General features: G+C 52.8%; 7 protein-coding genes across 7 annotated transcripts; 6 read left to right on the top strand and 1 right to left on the bottom strand.

The window, feature by feature from the left end:
• Window positions 1-12: 12 nt before the first annotated feature.
• On the top strand, window positions 13-1,615 carry SNOG_03312 (hypothetical protein). Its single transcript, XM_001793828.1, has 4 exons — window positions 13-180; window positions 247-397; window positions 459-1,110; window positions 1,163-1,615. The coding sequence occupies exons 2-4, from the start codon at window positions 295-297 to the stop codon at window positions 1,449-1,451; spliced, it is 1,044 nt and encodes a 347-aa protein (XP_001793880.1). The 5' UTR covers window positions 13-180; window positions 247-294; the 3' UTR covers window positions 1,452-1,615.
• A 601-nt stretch (window positions 1,616-2,216) lies between these two features.
• On the top strand, window positions 2,217-6,899 carry SNOG_03311 (hypothetical protein; the record flags this gene model as incomplete). The annotated part of the gene is made up of 6 exons (XM_001793827.1): window positions 2,217-3,068; window positions 3,120-3,560; window positions 3,606-3,911; window positions 4,299-4,778; window positions 4,827-6,425; window positions 6,478-6,899. 6 exons carry the CDS (start codon window positions 2,217-2,219, stop codon window positions 6,772-6,774), a joined length of 3,975 nt encoding a protein of 1,324 aa, XP_001793879.1. The 3' UTR covers window positions 6,775-6,899.
• A 911-nt stretch (window positions 6,900-7,810) lies between these two features.
• On the top strand, window positions 7,811-10,344 carry SNOG_03310 (hypothetical protein; the record flags this gene model as incomplete). The annotated part of the gene is made up of 3 exons (XM_001793826.1): window positions 7,811-8,061; window positions 8,117-9,505; window positions 9,552-10,344. The coding sequence occupies 3 exons, from the start codon at window positions 7,811-7,813 to the stop codon at window positions 10,342-10,344; spliced, it is 2,433 nt and encodes an 810-aa protein (XP_001793878.1).
• A 1,206-nt stretch (window positions 10,345-11,550) lies between these two features.
• SNOG_03309 (hypothetical protein) lies at window positions 11,551-15,896 on the top strand (the record flags this gene model as incomplete). Its single annotated transcript, XM_001793825.1, has 7 exons — window positions 11,551-12,733; window positions 12,788-12,930; window positions 13,141-13,256; window positions 13,382-13,811; window positions 13,860-14,359; window positions 14,481-14,688; window positions 14,760-15,896. 7 exons carry the CDS (start codon window positions 11,551-11,553, stop codon window positions 15,894-15,896), a joined length of 3,717 nt encoding a protein of 1,238 aa, XP_001793877.1.
• SNOG_03306 (hypothetical protein) lies at window positions 15,824-16,794 on the bottom strand (the record flags this gene model as incomplete). Its single annotated transcript, XM_001793824.1, has 2 exons — window positions 15,824-16,612; window positions 16,666-16,794. 2 exons carry the CDS (start codon window positions 16,792-16,794, stop codon window positions 16,208-16,210), a joined length of 534 nt encoding a protein of 177 aa, XP_001793876.1. The 3' UTR covers window positions 15,824-16,207.
• Window positions 16,795-17,163: 369 nt separating this feature from the next.
• Window positions 17,164-19,750, top strand: SNOG_03305 (hypothetical protein; the record flags this gene model as incomplete). The annotated part of the gene is made up of 2 exons (XM_001793823.1): window positions 17,164-19,573; window positions 19,665-19,750. The coding sequence occupies 2 exons, from the start codon at window positions 17,164-17,166 to the stop codon at window positions 19,748-19,750; spliced, it is 2,496 nt and encodes an 831-aa protein (XP_001793875.1).
• A 370-nt stretch (window positions 19,751-20,120) lies between these two features.
• On the top strand, window positions 20,121-22,694 carry SNOG_03304 (hypothetical protein; the record flags this gene model as incomplete). Its single annotated transcript, XM_001793822.1, has 1 exon — window positions 20,121-22,694. The coding sequence occupies one exon, from the start codon at window positions 20,121-20,123 to the stop codon at window positions 22,692-22,694; it is 2,574 nt and encodes an 857-aa protein (XP_001793874.1).
• Window positions 22,695-22,915: the final 221 nt, after the last annotated feature.

The following is a 22,915-nucleotide window of genomic DNA, read 5'->3' as shown; positions in this document are numbered from 1 at the left end:
CAAGTCCATCCAATCCATGCCTCCCCCCCTACCCGCATCTCTCCTTCCCTCCGGCTAGTTTACCCTACCCATCCGCCACCAGAAAGAACAGCGATGGTAACCCGCGGCCTAGGTCGCGGGCGCCACGGCCGGCATGCCACCGCATCCCGCTGAAAGAAGGTTCCTCTATCGGAGCAGCTTGTAAGTCATTCCCAGTCGTGGCATCGGACGCATCACGCGACAGCGACAATCTAACATGCGCGACAGAAGCACGCCGACATCCAGCAGCAGGCTGCTGCGCTTGGTCAGAAGTACATGGGCATACAGGCCAAGTCGCACATGGAGCAGGTCTTCAAAGCGCCCTACATCGCCGACGGCAGCCACCCGGTGCCCGTCAGCAACTTCCTAAACGCCCAGTGTACGTTTTACCGCTCTTGGACGCTTCGCAACCGCGTGTGACAGCTACTTACTCGCCACAGACTTCTCCGAGATCTCCCTCGGCACGCCACCCCAGACGTTCAAGGTCGTTCTCGACACCGGCAGCTCCAACCTCTGGGTGCCGTCGTCTGAATGCAACTCGATTGCATGCTACCTACACACCAAGTACGACTCGTCGTCGTCGTCCACATACAAGAAGAACGGCACCTCGTTCGAGATCCGCTACGGATCCGGCGAGCTGAGCGGCTTTGTGTCAAACGACGTCTTCCAGATTGGTGACCTCAAGGTCAAGAACCAGGACTTCGCCGAGGCCACCTCTGAGCCTGGACTCGCGTTTGCCTTCGGCAGGTTCGATGGCATCATGGGCCTTGGCTACGACACCATCAGTGTAAACAAGATTGTCCCACCTTTCTACAACATGCTCGAGCAGGGCCTCCTTGACGAGCCCGTCTTTGCCTTCTACCTCGGCGACACCAACGCCCAGCAGGAGTCTGAGGCGACCTTTGGCGGCATTGACGAGAGCCACTACAGCGGCAAGCTGATCAAGCTTCCTTTGAGGCGCAAGGCCTACTGGGAGGTTGACCTCGATGCCATCACTTTTGGCAAGGAGACTGCCGAGATGGATGACACTGGTGTTATTCTGGACACCGGCACATCGCTTATTGCTCTTCCCTCCACCATTGCCGAGCTTCTGTATGTTGATTCTAGCCACAAGTAACCTGATAATGTCGCTGACTATCCACAGGAACAAGGAGATCGGAGCCAAGAAGGGCTTCAACGGCCAGTACACTGTTGAGTGCGACAAGCGTGACGGTCTGCCCGACCTCACCTTCACGCTCACTGGCCACAACTTTACCATCAGCGCTTTCGACTACATTCTTGAGGTTCAGGGATCTTGTATCTCTGCCTTCATGGGTATGGACTTCCCAGAGCCAGTAGGACCTCTTGCTATTCTCGGCGATGCGTTCCTCAGGAAGTGGTACTCTGTCTACGATGTCGGCAACAACGCCGTCGGTCTTGCCAAGTCCAAGTAAAGGTTCTGATATTGTATGTCCTGCACGTTGATTGAAGTACTTTGGTTCGTCGGTTGAAAGCTCTTGGATCAGAATGTTCGTACGCATAGTAGCTTGCGTCTTTGGTTTGATACATGGATATGTCGATTAGCGCGAATCAAATCAGGAATGAAGCAAGCCAAGTGTCAAGTGGTTGGTACTGCAGTGATGATACTTGATTCGTTATGCTTTCAAGAGAACTCCGTACAGCTTCAGGAGGACATCCGTTGCTCAGTCGGTGCGTTGCGCCAGTACAGAGCGTTATCGATAGGCGGAGTGATGACGCACGAGCTTAGCTTCCCTTGACAACAGTTGAGTGCTAGCAACAGGATATTATGACAGTGCTAGAGACAGTCGACATGTCCGACAATAGGCGGTCCCTACGATATTGTTGAGCCGCAGCCGGAAGGTCCACGGACAGACTGGCAGCCTGGCACGTGTCTTATCACCCCACGTACTGCAGGTGCTCATGCAAGTGTCCCGGCGCTAGCACTTGAGAGTACTGTCTTGTGAGCGCACCAGCTGTCAGCGCATCGTCCGTCATCTCGTTGTTCACCATGTAACGGCGTCGCTCTCTAACTGCCTACCGCAGTGACCGCTTCTGCCTGTATAGCCTCGTTCGTGCATCCCCTGCACCCAAGCCCCGTTGTTTGCCGCAGCACTTCCGCTCGTAACCCAGAAGGCCCCCAGAGCACAACGAAACGTCCCACCACAGCCTTGACGCTACACGCGCTACCCACATTCACCATGGCTTCACAAGACAGAGGGCGAGATAGAAGCAGCCGTAGGCTGACGAAGAAGCGCAAAGACATCGGACGGGATACACGCGGCTTGTCGCTGGACATCCCAGAGCGCTTCAAGGACGGCGACGATGCGCAGGAAGATGTGACTGCGCCAAAGCGCAGCGACGCCATGTCCATGAACCAGTCAATATTCTCCATCATCGCTCGCGCTGGAGGGCAGTCACAAGTAGATCTAGGCACCATGCAGGAGGTGGACTCGGGCGACAGCGACGATGATGGCAAAGGGAAGACACTCCATGACCGCCTGGATGGTGCTGCGAGACTCAGTAGGCTGCGTACCGCGAACGACTTCCGACCGCCACAAGAAGACTCCAGAGCCGAGAAGATAGGGTCTGGGAAGCACCGCAGAGCACTGTCCGAAAACAAGCTGCTGCGGTCCCTACCCAAGCTGAAGATATCAAGCAGGAAAGACGTGCGATCCGACGGCCAACACACCGACCAAATGTCTTCCTCCCAGTTTCTGCCGCCTCGGCCATCAACAGAAACACCATCCGAGACGCACAAGCGCGGCGATGCCTTGAAAGGGAAGGCCAGAGCCACTACAGGCGACGAAATTCACGTAGAGAAACAAAGGAAATCGGAGCGGAGGGGCGGGCAGGGAAGCTCGGTCGGCCTAGCTCAGAGTCGAGGCCCCGTATCACTCGCAACTAGGATACAACAGATTTTCGAATTTGAGCATGCCGAGGAGGTGATCTCTGAATATCCATGTTGGTTGCTTCAAAGCATACTACTCCAGGGATACATGTATATCACTCAGAAACACATTTGTTTCTATGCCTACATTCCGAAGAAGCATGTAAGACTTTCCAATTTACGATATACATCGAACTATATCTGACTATCACAGCACGATGTCAGTAAAACGGGCTACCTTTACAAGCGCGGCCGGTCAAAATACAATCGATACTGGTTCATCCTGCGCGGCGATGTGCTGTCGTATTATACCAATCCAGCAGAGCTTTACTTTCCACGAAACCGTATCAATCTGCAATACGCCATCTCTGCTGAGGTCGTCGAGAACAAGAAGAAGGGCGAGTATGAGACTATCTTCACAGTCACCACGGACGAGAGAACCTACCAATTCAAGGCTGATAGCGCTGCGAGTGCCAAAGAATGGGTCAAATCTATACAGAAAGTTATCTTTCGTACACACAACGAAGGCAACAGCGTCAAGATATCAATGCCGATTCGCAATGTCATCGAGATCGAAGAAAGTTCCATATTAGACTTTGCAGATACGGTCAAAGTCCGTGTTGTCGACAATGGGGAAACATTCGCCATCGACGAGGTATGTTTATGTACATCCTTGTACAGTGTATGCTAATACAGGCAGTATTTTTTCTCATTCTTCAACAGAGGGCAAGATGCTCTCAACGTGCTGCGCATTATGATCAACGACAATGAACATCACCAGGTCTCTACTGAAAACCAAGTCAATCCCACACCAATCACCGCGCCCCTGAAAACTTCAAATCGCCACAGTCTTGTTGTGTCGCCAATAGTTCCTGATGACACACCACGTATCAAAGAGAACGTCCGCGCCACTCTTTCACCTTTGCCCAACCCAAACGTTGGACGATCGAGTATAAGCGATATCTCTGCGCGTTCCAGTACCGACGTGCCTCGAAAGAGTTGGGATGTACGACGCAGCATGGACGCTAGCCGCGCTCTCCGCCGCTCAAGTCATGAAGTACGACGAAGCTTCAGTGGTGGTCGTAGTGAAAAGCTTACCAAAAGTCGCGCACCTGACCGTTCACCGTTGTCCCCAGCAGCAGACACTGAGTCCGCTACTCTCTCACTAGATCCCGGCACCGAGTCTTCGGCTGCTATACAGTCGATGGACGAAAGTAGCGCATCAGCTTCACAAATTTTGAATCGCTCGGACGTATTCCGTGCGCCCGCCATTCACTCAGCGGGCGTTTCCCACTCTGAGCGACCGCAACAGGCAGCACGGCATTCACAAGATACAACGCGATCTTCTGGCGCCGACCAACACCTGCAATTATTGGTTCGTCCCTCGAAGCAGACCAACACCTCCCTGTTGCCTGCCTCAACTGAGGCTGAGGAGGACACAGACCCCAGCCAAACACTCCCACGTTTGTCAAATTCATCCTCTGCCCTTCAAGAAATCGCCTCGTATCCGCTTCAAAAAGCGTCTGGAATTGCAGGGTTCCTTAGGATGCGCTCGAAGGAAATGGGCTCCTTGCTAGCGACTGAATCAATGGGTTATTACGAGAAGGTCTCCGGTATGCTGGCGGGTGGTCGCAAGCACTACAACACTGCCGACGGTTTAGAGCCTCACGATCAAATACACGGCATCGAAGATGATGATGATGCAGCAAAGGCCGCTGACAATTTCCGCGAACACTTTGCATTTCCGGAATCTGAAATACTTCAGTCATCGTTCTTTGCTTCATTGCAACGAATGCTTCCTAATTACGGCAAGATCTATATTAGCGGAAGATATTTCTGCTTTCGTAGCTTGATGCCCACGTCGAAAACCAAGGTAGGCTTGTCAATTGACCTCACTTCAACCTTGAACTTACAATCATAGATCATTTTACCTATGAAAGACATTGAAAACGTCAACAAGGAGAAAGGCTTCCGTATGGGGTATCACGGTCTAGCAATCGTGATACGTGGCCACGAAGAGCTGTTCTTCGAGTTTTCAAAGGCTGAGTATCGAGACGAATGTGCCATCACAGTACTCCGCATTCTGGAGAATACCAAATATATCGAAGAAGCGTCTTCGTCTTCTGGTGTCGACAGCGACGATGAGGCTGCCAAAGCCGAACACGATCTCCTGCAGCAGGCACGAGAGCAATCCGACACCCACGAACAAATCGATGTATCAGAGATTGCACGTGCAGCGGACCATGATCGTATACCACTGATATTTGACGATCCGCTGGCATCCTTCGTCGACTTTAAGCCACCTGAACCTCTGACAATTGTTTGCCTGACAATTGGTTCTCGCGGAGACGTTCAACCATACATTTCACTCTGCAAAGAGCTGCTCAAGGAAGGCCACAAGGCGCGGATCGCAACACATGCTGAATTTGAGCCATGGGTTCGGAAGCATGGTATCGACTTTGCCCCTGTCGATGGCGACCCCGCTGAGCTGATGCGAATCTGTGTCGAACACGGCATGTTCACATACGGCTTCATAAAAGAGGCGAACTCAAAGTTTCGTGGGTGGCTCGACGACGTGTGTAGCTCATCGTGGCGCGCCTGCCAGGGTGCGGATGTGCTCATCGAGAGCCCTAGTACCATGGCTGGCATACACGTCGCAGAAGCCCTTGAGATCCCTTACTTTCGCGCCTTCACTATGCCCTGGTCGCGCACTCGAGCTTATCCACATGCTTTCTCGGTCCTGGAGAACAAAATGGGTGGAGGCTACAACAATATGACTTACCAATTATTTGACAAACTATTCTGGACAGCGATTAGTGCTCAAGTAAACAAGTGGCGTCGGCGGGAGCTGGGGCTACAAAACACTTCTCAGTCCAAGATGCAGGCCAACCTTCGACCCTTCTTGTACAACTTCAGTCCTCATGTTGTTCCACCCCCCCTTGACTGGCCTGATTGGATTCGAGTCACGGGCTACTGGTTTCTTGACGAGGGCGACACCTACCAACCGCCTGCGGACCTGGCAGCCTTCATCACACAGGCGCGAAAAGATGAAAAGAAGCTAGTCTACGTAGGCTTTGGCTCGATAGTCATCGACGATCCAGCAGCTCTTACGAAGACTGTGGTGGATTCTGTGCTCAAGGCGGATGTGCGCTGCGTACTTTCAAAAGGCTGGTCTGACCGTCTCGCGACCAAGGATGCATCGAAGCCAGAAATTCCTCTGCCGCCAGAGATTTTCCAGATACAGGCTGCGCCACACGACTGGCTATTCAAACAAATGGACGCAGCTGTGCACCACGGTGGCTCAGGCACAACCGGAGCAAGCCTTCGAGCTGGTATCCCCACAATCATCAAGCCCTTCTTCGGCGACCAATTCTTCTTCGCTCAGCGCGTAGAAGACATGGGTGTGGGTATCTGGCTAAAGAAAGTCAACACTAGCGTGTTCAGTCGTGCTCTGTGGGAGGCAACAAACAGCCAGCGTATGATCATCAAGGCGAAGGTTCTAGGTCAAAAGATTCGCAAGGTAAGAGACATGATGCCCACCATCTCCAGATCCCAAAACTAACATGACCCAGGACAATGGTCCACAAGTCGCCATCCAGACAATATATCGCGAGCTAGACCGAGCTCGAACACTTGTCAAGAAGCATGTGAAGCAAGACGACGAGCAGACAGACGAGTTCGAAGAAGATTGGACCATGATTGAAGAAGGTCAAGACGTAGACGTCTCTGCGCATCATTTTGAAGCCCAATCACCACTGGTGGGCATGAACCAGGACGCACCTCGCACCGGTGGAGGATCGCTGGTGCTGGGCAGTATGGTGATGAAAGGGGCGCAGAAGCGCAATTCGGAGTCTGCCTATAGAGATTGAGCGTACTGTAATTTGGCAATGAGCATAGCAAACCGGCGCAAACTGGACTCCTTGGTGGATACGAGGACATGGAATGGTAATATTGATCGAGACTTTGGTTAGGTTTAGTTATGGAATTCAAAGTCACTAGATACTCATTGTTCGTGCGCAATGTATCTACAAAGAATAAGCACTGTCCCCAGGAACTTCAGTAAAGCTGGATATACTCATGGCCTTTTAGCATTGTGTACCACGCTGATAACTCATCGAGCTTTCGAGTCTTGTATATAAGACAATGCCCTTCTCAAATATTACTTCAAGTTAAAACAGAGTGCGCACGAATTATTGCAACACTTGGTGCAGCCACAGGCTTCTATCAAGAGAAAACCAAGCCCAGACACATGGCCTGTTGCACATTCCAGTCAGGTAGGCTTGACTCACTGCGCCAGTTGTGTGAGCAGGTGGTAGCCTGCAGCCTATCTATATACGGCGATCATGTTCTCACTTTGCAACGGAATATGTTAGACGGAATTTGGATTGCAATGTCGGATGGGCGATCAATATCTGTATCCTTTCATAGCCCGCATTCGACGCATGACAGGTTGCGACTTTGTGGTCATCCTTTGTCTCTGCCAGGCGATGGAGATGCTTGAGGTGCGCGGCTGAGCGCACGTGACAAAGCTAGCCAGGGCGGCTTGACTATTTAACAGTCAGACGCCCGCCACTTTTGGGGGGCTTAAAATGCCAAGAACTCTTTGGGAGACAGTTGCAAGTGGAGCCAGAACCGCCCGACGTCAATCCCTGTCATTGCCAACCAGGACCATATTTGCTTAGCATACCTAGGCACGATTCGCTCCTATAAGCAGCTGTTCCCACAGCACTTGCGAATTGTCACGGGGACTTGCGCCTGTCCGAAGTTACGACCTGCAGCGTCATAGCTCTCTCGCGTCCCGTCCAAGCTCCAGCTCCAGCTCGGCCGTGCCGAATGCGCCGATTAGCAGCGCGACGCGACTGCCACAACACCACATAGCGAGTCGCATGGGCGCCCGCACACGGAATGAAGATCTCATCGCCGCCGGGACTGCGCTATCCCTACACAATCCAGGCGCTGCACAAGCGCAAGGACGAGGATGTCAAACGTTCCGACAAGCTGTTCACGTGCTGGTACGAGGAGACTGTGACCGAGGAAGACAGGTGGGGGGTTGAGGAGCAGGTCAAGAAGAAGTGGCAGCAGCATTTCGATGCGACGACCGGCGGGAAGATTGCGCGATGGTTCGTGAAGCCGGGGACGGTCGTTGTTCGGCCTGGGTAGGTTGCCCCCAACGCGATGCGCGCAGGCACAGAGTGATGTTAACAGTCGCAGAGTCGAGCTTGTCGAGATAGAAGAGCCATGCACGCACGAAACGCAATTCGGCGGCCTCTGCGTCGACTGCGGCGAAGACATGACCAAGGTCGACTACCTCACCAAGGAGCGAGACGTAAACCGCGCGACCGTCAACCTGACGCACGACAACACGGCTTTGCTCGTCAGCCACAACGAAGCGGTCCGCGCCGAGGAGGACACCAAGAAGCGGCTTTTGAACTCAAAAAAGCTGACCCTGATCGTCGATCTCGACCAGACCGTTATCCACACAACCTGCGAACGAACAGTCGCCGAGTGGCAGGCAGATCCCGAGAACCCCAACTACGAGGCCGTGAAAGATGTCAAGGGCTTCCAGTTGGCTGACGACAACTTGTCAAACGTGGCCGCAAACTGGTACTACGTCAAAATGCGCCCCGGCCTCAAGGAGTTTTTTGACAAAATGTCAAAGCTGTACGAGATGCACGTATACACCATGGCGACCCGCGCTTATGCGCAAGCCATCATGAAAATCATCGATCCCGACCGCAAATACTTCGGCGACCGTATCCTCAGTCGAGACGAAAACTACACAGACAAACTGAAGAACCTTACGCGACTCTTCTACCAAAACACAGCCATGGTGGTCATTATAGATGACCGAGCAGATGTCTGGCAATACAGCCCGCATTTGGTCCGCGTTCCCGTCTTCAACTTCTTCCTGGGCGCGGGCGACATCAACGCAGCCTTCCTGCCAAAGCAGCAGGAGCTCGTTACACAAGCAAAGGACAAGCCGCCAACGCCTCCCAACAAGGTAGCGCAAACGGAAACAGGACTGCCTGCACCTGTCTCAGTTGCTGGTAAGCCCGCGGAACCCGCGCCCACAGATGCAACAAACGGCGACTTGAACGACATTGGCCAGCAATTACTAACCATGGCAGCAGGCGAAGGCGGAGAAGTTCTTGAGCAGCAAGCGAAAGAACAAGAAAAGGTCATCATCGCACAACAGACTGAGAGGCCTCTCTTACAGCAGCAACTCATGCTAGACAAGGAAGATGCTCAAGCAGAAGATGCAGAAGTTTTCCCCGAGGCTCCCAATGGTGAAATGGAACATGTAGAGCACCCCAAGGCACGGCACAGTGTTCTCAACGATGACGACAGAGGCCTTGAAATCATTGAGAAGCACCTGGTACAGGTGCACCGCACATTCTACGACGAGTATGTGAAGGCAAAAGCAATACCAGCTGGCGGTCGCATCGCGGAGCTCAAGGGAGAGAAGAGCCCGAAGAAACGTGCGCTCAGTGACATCATCCCTGATGTTGCTGAGATTATGCCCCGCATCAAGGAAGAGGTGCTTGATGGCGTAGTCGTCGTCTTTTCGGGAATTATCCCGCTAGGCGTGGACGTTCAGACGTGAGAACTCAGTTGCAGTTTCAAAAATTTGTACTAACATGGACAGATCCGATTATGCGCTTTGGATAAGGAGCTTTGGCGCCGAAGTTACCACAAGCGTCAACCGCCGGACCACACACGTTATAGCTAACCCGGACCGGAAAACGACAAAGGTCAAGCAGGCTGCGCGATATCAGCACATCAAGATTGTCAACCCCGAATGGATGTTCCAGTGCTGTACACGGTGGGAACATGTCGACGAAACGCCATACAGCATCGAAATAGACCCTGCTGAGCGTGGCGGCTCTCCTTTCGGCGAGCTCGAGGACGAGAGCATCAATGCGACTGGCGACGAAGAGCCAGAAGAGCCTGCGGAATCTCCAGTCGAGCTCGAGCTGACAGCAGATAACTGGGCCTCTGTGGACGACGAGCTGGCAGATTTTTTGAACGAAACCGATACCGATGATGACCATGAATCAGATTCAGATAGTGTCCGCTCGGACAACAGCACAGCGTCAGATGCAAAGCAGAATAAGAAGAAGCGGAAGCGAGCTGCTAATTCCGCAGACGTCAGCGAAGCTGAGGAGAGCGATAGCAGTGTGGCATCGGCGTCCAAACTTCAACGAAGGAAGAAGCGCACCATGGAGCGGGTTACATCATTAACCAACGTTCTCAGCGCAGACAAGTCCTCAGGCCTGCCAAGCCCCGAAACTACCGGACCAGAAGAAGGCCAGGGAGACGATGAAGAAAAAGCTCCCGCAACAAATGGCGTCACGCCGGATTTGCAAGAGGACTATGATGATGGCTTGGAGGCAGAGCTATTGGCAGGCTTTGGGGATAGCGACGATGAGCATGCGTGATTCTTGCCGGCTGTTCTCGTTCTTACGTATCTTGGTTCATTTGCCTGCATAGCGAGGTGTTCGGCATCCGGCGTTCTTTTGTAACATCTTGGCATATATCTATTGGACATTTGGATGGTTCTCCAAGGTATTGCATATTAGCCAGATTTTATCAAATTAACCTATTGTAAAGACATGGTCCTTGTGAAAAGACGGCACTGGCCCTTGACGGCACAGGCCCTTGGCGGAGCTGACGTGTGTGCAGCGTGTTGAAGACCTCTAGCTACGACTGCGCTGCTGATACAAGACCTACTACCGACAACACGGTATCAAATGCTGCTTGACTTTGGACCTGTGTGATCTGGGCTTGGTGACTATTCAGCAGCTCATGTCACACGAGAACTGCATCTGGAAAAGCAAAGCCTACAGTGCCTTTCACGTTACAGGGATCGCCATTTGGCGACTAATAACGGCGAGCCACGACAAGCTTACCCCAGCTCTCCAGTGCGCCTAGCGTAATCCTAGCGTGGGGCATGCATTAGACCCTGGTTTGTGAGGCTGAAGCTAAGCTGCACTTTTGGCTGCCTTTCAACAAACGCTTTCCGACACTCCACCTCTCTCGCTTGTGCTGACCGGTCGCATCAGTGGCACCCTCTTTGTCATACCTCCACCAGGCAACAAGCCCAGCTCTCCGACACTCGTATGGGCCTTTAATAGAGTCGTCTGCCGCGTATCTGGAAGTTACGGTTCCACAGAGACCATTAGGTTGCTGTCGGTTAAGTCGCAAGCATGGCGCCACGATTAACGTTCATGGATCTCTCCGTGGATCTCAAGACTTTGGTCATACAGCATGTAAGTCATCGGTGTTACTGGACTGCAAATCCAATTCGCTATCGACGAGATGGCGTAGCAGTAATCCTCTGCGCATTGCATGTTGTCGCATAGTCCTTTCGTTGCTTGACTACGTCCTAGCTGACATTTGGGCAGATCAATCGACCGACAGATCTGCGCAACGTCTGCCTCGCCTGCAAACAGCTTCATCAAATCGCCGTCCGTCAGCTGTACTACGAGGTTACGCTTGATGTTGGGTCACCTCAAGATACGCGCCTTGGTGCCTTCCTCAACCCTAAGAACATCGGGCTGCCTCACATAAGGAAACTTGATCTGTACCTAGCCGATGTTCCAGACAAATGCAACCAGCAGCAGCAGGCGGATTTTGCTATCCGAATGATCCTGGAGTTCTTACCGGAAAACATTTTAGAGAAGTTCTCATGGCACCCTTGGTCGCCATTCTCTGGTGATAATCTGGTCCTACTGTACAAGAAGCAGCAGCGAATGAAGTGGATGGAGAGCATTGCCCTAGACAGGGACGTTGTAGAAGAGCTGGAAAAGCTTCCGGATCTCGATAAGGTCTTCCAGAGCGTACGCAAAATTGGCTTGTACCCAGATACTCGGGAGGTACTGGACTTCTGCCATTTCCTCCTGAAACACACGGCAAACAAGACGCTGGAGAAGATGACGCTCCACGCCAGCTTCGAGGAACTCGATTCGCCTATGCCGCAACGGAACCTCCATGACTCGTCGACAGAGCCTGGACTTATTACGTCGACCATGTTTGCTCACATGCAGCCTTTCGCCAAATGTACTCCAATTGCGCTCAAACAGGTCACTCTGCAGAAGATAAAACTACGGTATGCAGCAGAAACCTATTGCAAGCTCATCGACTTCCGCTCAGTGAAGAGCATCCGGGTCTTTGGGTGTCCTGGAGCTGATGCTCTATTAGCCGAGCTGTCGAAGAGCACAAAGTTGCCCAACAAGCTAGAGACGCTGGAAATCAAGCATGAGGATAACACGGAGAATGACGGTCTTGGTGCCCTAGATGGATTCCTGTGTCTCGTCTCCGGCATCCAAGTCTTGGCCTTGGATCTCACTTACTGCAAGAGTCTGCCTTCTTCCTCCGGTATCGTTCGACACGGAAAGACGCTGAAGCAGCTCAATGTTCATGCTAGCATCAGCCCCGACAGCTGCGACGATGAACTCGTGTATGATTATGCCTCATTCTCGCAAATCTGCAAGGACTGCCCACTACTGGAGCAGGTCTCTGTGGCATTCCCGCAAGTGAGCGTGATCCGCACTAAGAATGAGAGCTTCATCGATTTCGAAAACTGCCTGGCCAATCTTCGGAATCTCGTAACTCTCCACATCACGACGTGGCCTACCAACAGTCCCTCTTCAACGAGACTGCCACGCAAGATATACGAGCACCTGCTGGCTAATATTGCCCAGCAAAGCTTCGAGCGTAGCTCAAGCCTTGCAAAGGAGCAGGAGCGTTCATCGAAATTGGCTATCGTCGCTTTTGGGGCGTCCGATAAGGTGTACGACCGTGAAGATAGCCAGAACCAGATCATATGTAGGTGTTTCTAATTGCACCCCTTGGAAGTAATTTGCTGACTAGATCTTATAGTTGTCAAGGGAAAGCAAGTCGACCCTCTCGGCAACGAGCAGTCAACAGCCGTGCAGATATCGTGGTGTTTGCGCAAGTTTGTGGATGCTGGCTCGAAGTCTGATGTGCTCGATTTCTCATTGACACGATCGTGTCGACCACCTGTGCGCAATGCGCCAGAGTCGGATGATTCGGACTGACAGACGGTTTCTGAGGGTGGATGGAATTAAGCTGTGAAGGACGGAGGATGGTTAGATACCTAATGAGAATATTGTCACTCGCTTCCTGAAGCTATACGCGGCTCTTTCATTGCACGATGGCGCGAATTCAGTCTCGTGAGTAGCCCCGGGCCCTTCTAGGAGACACTACCCCAGGCGTTCCCTGCTGCACGCACCGCGCAGACCATCGGGGGTCTTGGCGCCGGAGATTTCCGCGGGTCATCACAGAGGGACGAGGCGGATGGTCAGGTAGATGATGTTTACAACAAATTGTGATTGCAGGACGCGCGTGCGAAAGCTATTTGTTGTGGACTGGCACATGCGGGTTGTATGCGCGGCCGCTACCAACGACTTCTATCCCTCGCGACGGGTTATCATCGGGCTGCTTGCAACCCAGCACACATCATATCATGAGCTACCCCGACCCACCCACGACGAGCGACGCGCATTACACACCCATCTACCCGGCGACGCCCAGTCCCAATGCCACTCCCAATGCGCCGCTGCACGACACCCAGGGACTACCGCGCGCGCCCTACGCGCAGGAGCCGCCCTATACCAAGATTGAGAACCTCGACGTGCTGCAGGCGCACGCCTTGCACGCCAACCATGCGCTGAACGACCAGCGGGTGCCCGTACAACATGCGCTGCCCCCATTGGCACAGGCACCAACACTGCAGCAACAACAACAACAACAGCAACAGCAACAGCAACAGCAACAACAGCAACAGCAGCAACAGCAGCAACAACAACAACAACAACAGCAACAGCAGAAGCCGAACCGCCTGCGCAAAGCCTGCGACTCGTGCAGCATCCGCAAAGTCAAGGTTTGTCCATTATGGTAGCTCGCGGCGTGCTCTACTGACTCAACACAGTGCGACGAGACGGGCCCGCCATGTCGAGCTTGCATTTCCCTCGAGATCCCCTGCACCTTTGACCGTCCCAGTCGCCGCCGCGGACCGCCCAACAGACATGCCGAAGACATCAAGAAGCGGCGCCTGAACCACACCGACCCGCATTCTGGCCAGTCGTCGCCGCAGTCGCCCACCAATGCCGCCCACGCCCTCGCGCAGCTGCAGTCGTCCCACCCGCAGCAGCTGTCTGCCGAGACCATCTGCCCGCTGCCCACCATGAACGCGCTCATCGACGACTTCTTTATATACATCCACCCGCTGTGCCCCTTCCCGCACGAGCCGTCGTTCCGCGAGGCATGGGAGCGCAGAGAGGACTTCACGAACCCGTCTTTTTCTTGCACTGCTGGCGTCCATGATCGCTGCACTTGTGTCCTCCTTTCCCGCGCAAGCCGCGCCTCCATCTCAAGACACAGACACCGCCACGAGTATCCCTCACATCTCTCCCTGAGTCGACAAGTGCCGTGAGGTATGCACCCAGGCGCGCGGGACCCGGCTACCTCGACCGGGCATCTCTGAACGTCTATGATGCGTGTACGAGCTACTTTCTGGGCCTGACCGGATGCCTACGTCTTCCAATGGCAGGCAGCTTCGCCTCTACTTCGCCGAGTGTCTGACCATCATCCGCTCGTTGGGCCTGCACAAATCGGAGGCTCAGGGCTATACCTACCTCGGCAGCGTTCCAAGCGCTTGGGGCTCCAACGGACCCAACTTTGACGGCTCGCGGGAGTTCAAGCTGGATCACATTACGGAGCAGATAGGACGGAGAGTCTTTTGGACTGTCTTCGTTGGCGTACGGTAAGCGCCTACCAAGCCGTTCAATGTGGTGGACATGCTAATTCAACTGGCAGGACTATACAACAGCTGGGCGCGTCTTTTGGCGAGTTGACCATCGCCCCAGCTACACCAACTGAACCTCTCCCTCCACTGCCTGTTGAAGTAGACGATGTATACATATTCCCCCATCAGATCCAGCCACAACAGCCCAGTGTCGTCTCTTTGATGACTGGCTTCAACCTTAACGTACGCGTCTTCTTATCGTATTCCTCCCTTGCCACGGCAGAGATGGCTTTCGGCGTCGATGAGATCTTCGACTGGGATCGCCAACAGCGTATCTTCGAGCAGAGTCTGGAACGCTGTCGCATGATCCTTGACAGCATACCAGAAGTTCTGCGGGTGCAGCCAGGACCGGGACGAGAGAGCGGCCTTCCACAAAGACAGCCGTACTACCCTCCGATGCCCGAGTTTTCGGGTTTAAGGGATCCAGCACTGGCCAATGTTCGTAATCCGGAACCTCAAGACTTGCGCCGTTACGAGATTCAGAAAGCCAACGTCTATGCTAGTCATCTTGCAACACGCTCTTACCTCGTTGAGAAATACTTCATACAGCTGGAGAAGTTCACAAAGGCCCAAGAGCAAGCCGAACTACATAGCCCACCTATAGGATTAGCTGCCGGTTTGGACAGGATAGTGCCGCCATCCATTACCAATGGTGACGCCCTAGAGAAGATGATGTCAGAGGAACGCGAGCAAGTCGTGAAGGACCTGCTAGTGGTGCTAGGAAGCATTGACATGGTCAACATGGAGCCAAACGGCGACTCCTTCGTAAGTCACTACGTTCACTTACAAGACTCTGACATTGTCTACGAAGCCGGCGACGGCCTACTTGTTTTCTGTCCAACCAATATGCTCTTCAGCTCGCAAAGCTTCAGTCCAATCACATGCTTACGATTTGTTCCAACACAGACACAAAAAATTCGGGCAATTGCGAAGACTTTGCTCGAAGTGCCCAAAGAGCGCAAAGGTAGTGTGGCGCTTCAACACCAAGATTACCTTTACAAATTCTTGGATATCCTGAGCAAGCTAGAACGTGTCAGCCCTGAGGCTAGCGATCCTGCAGCCAGCAGCGTGGACGAAGAGACGGAGTTGAGGCTATGGGCCGACTTGAAGGATCATCAATTGAAGTTCCAAGAGCAGGGTGGTGTCTACGGTTTCTCGTAATCGCTCCCTTGCGCTTCGTACCGAACGGAAGTCAGATAGGGTCTATTCAGAATCGGTCGCACCACCAGTCCTTGGTCCGATGTCTCCACCAGGCTCTGTATTATCATTCCCGCTTTCATGCAATCACAGCGTCTTACATGTGGCTCACGGCCGAAATAACAGCCTTTTGTAACATATCCTGCTCTCTGCCCACAAATGCCATTTGTTGGGACAATCGTGATAGCTCGCGTATCCCCACATTGTGTCGAAATGCCTTGCTGAGTCGTGTATGTGAGTTCATATCTTCCACCATTCGCTCTGCGGGCATGGGCCTAAGGCACGATGACTACCCCCAGACTTCCTGCTTGTCCCACCACACTTCTTGCGATACCTTCCAAACTCAATCCGCTCAACCTCGTCTCTGAATGCTTAATCTTTGCAATCTCGTATACGTGCTTTAAGCTAACTGTGCCAACTGTTCCCTTGGTCGCATTACCCACTGTAGGACTACTAGTGCTAGTCTTGCCTTTCTGGCCGTCATGGTTGTTCATTGGTCCCGGTACATTTCCAGCGCCTCGAATTTTGTTCTTTGTGGGTAGCACGCCGGCTGCACTGAGCAGGAGAGTCGCTGTAGGAGGTGTGCGAAGCGAGAAATGGAAAGATCGGTCGGGTCGGACAGTGATGCGCGCGGGTATCGGTGTGCCGGGGTTATAATGTGCTGTGCGTGCATTGAACTCCTTGAGTACAGTTAGGCAAAGAGCTGGAGCAGATTTGAGGTTGTGATACACACTTTGCAGAAATCCATGCTCTTCACACCTTTGCTACCCAATGCGGGACCGACGGGTGGCGAGGGCGACGCCTGCCCTGCGCCTACTATCAATTTCACGATCTGATCTTTTGCTATTGCTTTGCGCGCCATTGGGATGGTTGTCAATGATGCACTCTGTGATGCATGCGCTTGCGGAGAAAGGCTCGGGGGTCTCGGTGATGAGTTTTTCCGGACCGGATTCAAGGAGATTTGGCTGCCACCCACGGCGCAGGGCAGTCCGCTTCATATGTGGGGCAAAACGGAGCGATTGTGGGTGTCATGGGGGATGCGAAGCGCACGTGATAACGCGTTGTGGCCAATGATCGCCCCTGCATGTTTGACGCGTCGCACTTCCGCCACCATTGATCAACATCCCGACTTACATTCGATCACCGCAATTGCTTACGGCTTCGTCTCCAAACACGGCTCCTAGGAACCGCCGCAGCGTCTCAAGAACCGACCAGCCTCCTCTCATTCGCGATGCATCGCACAAAGGCTGTCGCGGCTGGCGAATGCACACCCGCGAAACCTGCAGCACGTCTGTATGGTGGCACACCCCAATCGGCAGACAGTCTTCGCAAGCCATTCAGATGCCCAGGTTCTGCAACTTCAACTCGTGTATCAGAAAAGCCTGCTAGGAAGAGGCGGAAGGTCGACTACTCCGGCGCAGGTGGTGAAGATGGAGAGAGCGACAAACCATACTCAAACGACGACCGGTTAGCGCTGGCGACTCGAGACGCGAATCGATTCCCAGTCTTCAAGGCAAAAGACAAAGACACCCTGTTCAAGCAAAGGTTCTCCGTGCCTCTCCTGAACAAGGACATTGGCGCTTACAACGCGAATCGCCCTGCTCCTCTCCTAGGAATGCGACTAGGAACCGTATTCGTTGCGCGGCCTCTTCACGACCCGAGCGGCGAGTTTGCCATTGTGTTGTACGATCCCACAGTTGACGATAAACCTGCCCCAAAAGAAGAGGTGGAGCCGAAGCTCAGTCAGCAGGACAAAAAAGAACTGGAAGCTCCGCTCGTGCACAAGAGTCTGGCAGAAATCCTGGGCTTGAAAAAGAAGGTCGATGATGAGCGACCGCGCGTGCCCGTCGTTATTGATCCGAGACTCAGCAAAGTCCTTCGTCCTCATCAAGTCGAGGGTGTCAAGTTCCTGTACCGAGCTACCACCGGCATGATCGATCCAAAAGCAAACGGCTGCATCATGGCAGATGAGATGGGTCTTGGCAAGACATTGCAATGCATTGCGCTCATGTGGACACTCCTGAAACAGTCACCCGACGCTGGCAAGTCGACGATACAAAAGTGTGTGATTGCCTGTCCCTCCAGTCTGGTACGAAATTGGGCCAACGAACTGGTGAAATGGCTCGGCCCAGACGCAGTCACTCCTTTCGCGATCGATGGAAAGGCATCGAAAGACGAGCTTATCCAGCAAATCCGACAGTGGTCCATTGCCAGTGGACGTTCGGTGGTTCGCCCAGTTCTGATTGTCTCGTATGAAACCCTTCGTCTCTATGTCGAAGAGTTTGGACAGACGCAGATCGGTCTTATGCTTTGCGACGAAGGCCATCGTCTGAAGAACGGTGACAGCTTAACCTTTACAGCGCTCAATAGTCTCAATGTACAGAGGCGGGTGATCCTGTCAGGTACACCTATCCAGAACGATCTTTCGGAATACTTTGCTTTGCTCAACTTCGCCAATCCAAATTATCTTGGCACCCGTATGGAATTTCGAAAGCATTACGAGATTCCAATTCTGCGTGGCCGTGACGCCAATGGTACAGATGAGGACGTCAAGAAGGGCAATGAGCGCCTCACAGAATTATTGGGCTTGGTCAACAAATTCATCATCCGGCGAACGAACGATATTCTGTCCAAGTATCTCCCCGTGAAGTACGAGCATGTAGTGTTCTGCAACCTCGCACCTTTCCAGAAGGAGTTGTATAACCATTTCATCAAGTCGCCTGACGTTCAAAGTCTGCTTCGTGGCAAAGGCTCGCAGCCGCTCAAAGTCATTGGCATGCTCAAGAAGCTTTGCAACCACCCTGATCTTCTCGAACTCCCCCAAGATCTGCCAGGTTGCGAACACACGCTACCCGAGGACTTTGTGCCCAAGGATGCAAGAGGCCGAGATCGTGAGGTCAAGGTATGGTACTCAGGCAAGATGTTGGTGCTGGATCGTATGCTCGCGCGCATCCGGGCCGAGACCAACGACAAGATCGTTCTTATCTCAAACTACACACAAACGCTTGATATCTTCGCAGCACTGTGCCGGTCTCGTGGATACGGCTGTCTACGTCTGGACGGGACGATGAACGTGAGCAAGCGCCAAAAACTTGTCGACAAATTCAATGACCCAGAAGGCCCAGAATTCGTCTTCCTGCTTTCATCCAAGGCAGGAGGATGTGGTCTGAATCTCATTGGCGCCAATCGCCTGGTCCTCTTCGATCCCGATTGGAACCCAGCGGCTGACCAACAGGCTCTTGCCCGTGTGTGGCGTGATGGGCAGAAGAAGGACTGTTTCGTGTACCGCTTCATCACGACTGGCACAATTGAGGAAAAGGTCTTTCAACGTCAATCGCACAAACAGTCTCTCTCATCATGCGTTGTTGATTCAGCGGAAGATGTCGAACGCCATTTCTCCCTTGATTCCCTGCGAGAACTCTTTCAATACCGCAACAATACTACGAGCGATACACACGATACCTTCAAGTGTAAGCGATGCAGGAAGGAAGATGGAAGGCAGATTCTCAAAGCACCAGCGATGTTGTATGGTGACACGAGTACATGGAACCATTTTGTCAACGACGGTGAGAATGGTCCGCTTGGGAAGATACAGGATTTGCTGCTGAGGCAAGAGACTACGAACGATCTCAGGGATGTCAGTGCGGTGTTCCAGTACATTAGTCACTAGTCGCGTGACTCGGTGGAGGCAGTACGGTTACGATTTGTCACGTGTATTCTTTGGATGTTTAGCGGGAAAGCATGGCATTGCGAACGGCGTTCAGGGTAAGGATGCTGTTTCCTCTAGCGCGTCGATGGTCTTAGATACGTTAGCATGAAGTCTGGATGAAATACGTGTTTCCCAATGTTCTAGGTGTGCCTGTGCCACGTTTGCCTTTTCTTCTTGATCAAAGTCTCTGGTGAAGTGCACCCCAACTCTATTCAAATCGCTTACCCAAACACCGTCAAGGATGTTGGGAGGCAAATGTGGGTGCAGACAAGAGCTGCCCATACGTGACTCGTCCAACCCATGCGCGAACTTGGTCCGTGCCATAACATTTCACAAGTACCGCGAGCTCGGCCGTGCCTCTCCACCACGAAATCTCACTCTCCACAATCCGCCCGAGTCCTTGATGCGATAATTGCGTTACCCTGTCGCCAACTACACTAGACTTCTGCGGCACAAACGTACACGAAACTGCATTCAAAATGGACCCCAAGCGCCGCAAGACGGGCGATGCAGACGTGGGCGATTTGCGCCTGAGGTCTAGACAAGCATATCTGCAAAAGCGCGAAGCGGAACAGTTGGCGCTACTCCGGAAGCAAGTCATAGAAGAGGCAGAAGAGGAGGAGAGGCTCGGTGACCGGTTATCCAAACAAGAGCGCGCCGACTTCGCCAGGAATCGCGATACGCTTCGACTCGCTGAACAACGAAACGCCATCGACGAACACTTGGATGGATACATTCTACCCGATGCCGACTATACGACCAAGTCCGAAACGCTCGCGCGCAAACACAAGGAAAAGGGCTACGAGAAGTCTGAGGTGCAGCTATGGGAAGAAGAGCAGACGTCCAAGGTTCGCGCACAGATCAAGAAGCCAGAACGGGTGTCTGCGGAGGACTACGACTTCGTCTTCGATACCGAACAAAACATCAAGTTCGATGCGCCCGTGATCGATCTCGAGAAGCAGCGTTTGCAGGCAAACCTCGACGAGGCAGAAGTCAAAGCCAAGAATATCGACGACACACGAAAGAGCCTTCCGATCTACAAATACAGGGAGGAATTCATACAGGCTGTTTCAGAACACCAGATCATAGTCCTGGTCGGTGCTACCGGGTCTGGAAAAACCACACAATTAACACAGTATTTAAACGAGTCCGGCTATGCGAAGAATAGTCTACGTATTGGATGCACACAACCCCGGCGAGTCGCCGCTATCTCCGTCGCAAACCGCGTGGCAGCTGAAGTTGGCACGAAGATTGGTCGACGAGTAGGCTACTCGGTCCGTTTCGAAAGCGCCATGTCGGACGATACACAGATAGAGTACATGACGGACGGTCTAGCGTTACGACTCTGTCTAACAGATCCCACTTTATCTGACTACTCGGTCATGATTCTCGACGAGGCCCACGAACGGACATTGGCCACAGACATTTTGATGAGCCTGTTGAAGGAGATATGTCTTGCGAGACCAGAGTTTCGTTTGATCATTGCTTCAGCAACTTTGGCCGCACAGAAGTTCTCTACTTATTTTCATGACGCACCCATAATGAACATTCCTGGGCGCACGTTTCCAATAACGAAGGCACATTCGACTCAACCGGAAGCCAACTACCTCTCAGCGGCAGTGACCACGGTTTTCCAAATCCACTTGGGCTCGAATGGATCCATGAACGATGTCAAAGGTGACATTTTGATCTTTTTTACAGGAGAAGAGGAGATTCTGGCTGCCGCTGATTATATTAACGATACACAAAAGAAACTCGGTAGTCGAAGCCCTCCATTGATTGTAGCTCCAGTGTACGGAGCACTTCCTTCCGAGGCTCAGCAGCTTATTTTCAACCCGGCGCCACCTGGTAGTCGGAAAGTTGTGCTCGCCACCAACATTGCTGAGACTTCCTTAACAATCGATGGGATCAGCTACGTCATCGATTGCGGTCTCGAGAAACAAAACTCGTTCAATGCCGCGACTAACATGGCATCGCTCGTCACCGTCCCTTGTTCGCGAGCCAGCGCCGAACAGAGAGCAGGTCGTGCTGGACGCACGGGACCTGGCATGGCCTTTCGGCTATACACCAAATATGCTTTTTATCATGAGCTCCCCGAGTCGAGCTTGCCGGAGATCTTGAGGATCAGCCTCGATGGGCCGGTCCTCACGCTAAAGGCCATGGGCATACATGATGTTCTACACTTTGATTTCATGGTACGTATCTCCTATCCCGAAGTACAAATTGGAACGCTTGCTAATCATCCCCAGGATGCGCCTCCAGTGGAAGCTCTTGCAGCTTCACTTGAAACGCTCTATGCACTAGGATATTTGGACAGCAACGGTGCTGTCACCAAATTAGGCAGGCGAGCCAGCGAACTACCCTTAGATCCACGACTGGCCAAAGTTCTCTTAACGGCGGACAGCCTTGGTTGTGTCGACGAGATCGTCACCCTTGTTGCGATGGTACAAGAAGCCGGCACTCTATTCTTTGCGCCCAAAGACAAGAAAGTTGCTGCGGAACATGCGAAAGCCAGGTTTACCTCATCAGTCGCTGGCACAGGGGGTGATTTGATTGCCTTCTTGAATGTCTGGAATGAATTCGTCGAGAACGATTATTCTGTGACTTGGTGTCGAGACAATTTCGTGCAATACCGATGTCTTAACCGAGTTCGAGACGTACGCGATCAGCTGGTGAAACTCTGCGAGCGCGTAGAGATCTTCGAGTCATCCTGCGGAGTACATGAATACGTCAAGATCCTGAAGGCCTTCGTATCCGGATACTTCGCCAACGTCGCACGGCTCAATCGTGACGGACAAACGTATCGGACACTGAAACAGGGCTTGTCAGTCAACATACATCCATCCTCGTGTCTGAGGGACGTACGACCCAAGCTCATCGTCTTCGCCGAGCTTGTGCTCACGAGCAAAGAATTCGCCCGCACTTGTGCGCCAATTGAACCAGCATGGCTGACGGAAATGGCGCCGCATTACCACAAACAAAAGGAAATTGATGGACTGGATGTTGGCAAGAAGATGGGCAAGGGACAGGGGAAAGTTGGCACTGACCGCTAATTGAAAGTGCTTCAAGCGGGACTTTTCATAGTTCAGGAATGACTAGAACTGTGCAGGGAGTAATTGTTATTAGAACGGATGCATAATGATACCCTTTTCCTTGCATGCTTATTCGTGTCAGTCGGGTGTTAGTAGCAATGGAGATATAACGTGATCTTGCGCGGCATGCATGTGGCTCTAACAGAATCCACTGGTGAGGTGCAGTGGAAGCAAAAAACCAA

This window comes from Parastagonospora nodorum (assembly GCF_000146915.1).
Source record: "Parastagonospora nodorum SN15 chromosome Unknown scaffold_4, whole genome shotgun sequence".
NCBI lineage: Eukaryota > Fungi > Ascomycota > Dothideomycetes > Pleosporales > Phaeosphaeriaceae > Parastagonospora > Parastagonospora nodorum.
Note: the sequence above shows the minus strand (reverse complement) of the source record. Positions and strands in the feature narration are given on the sequence as shown.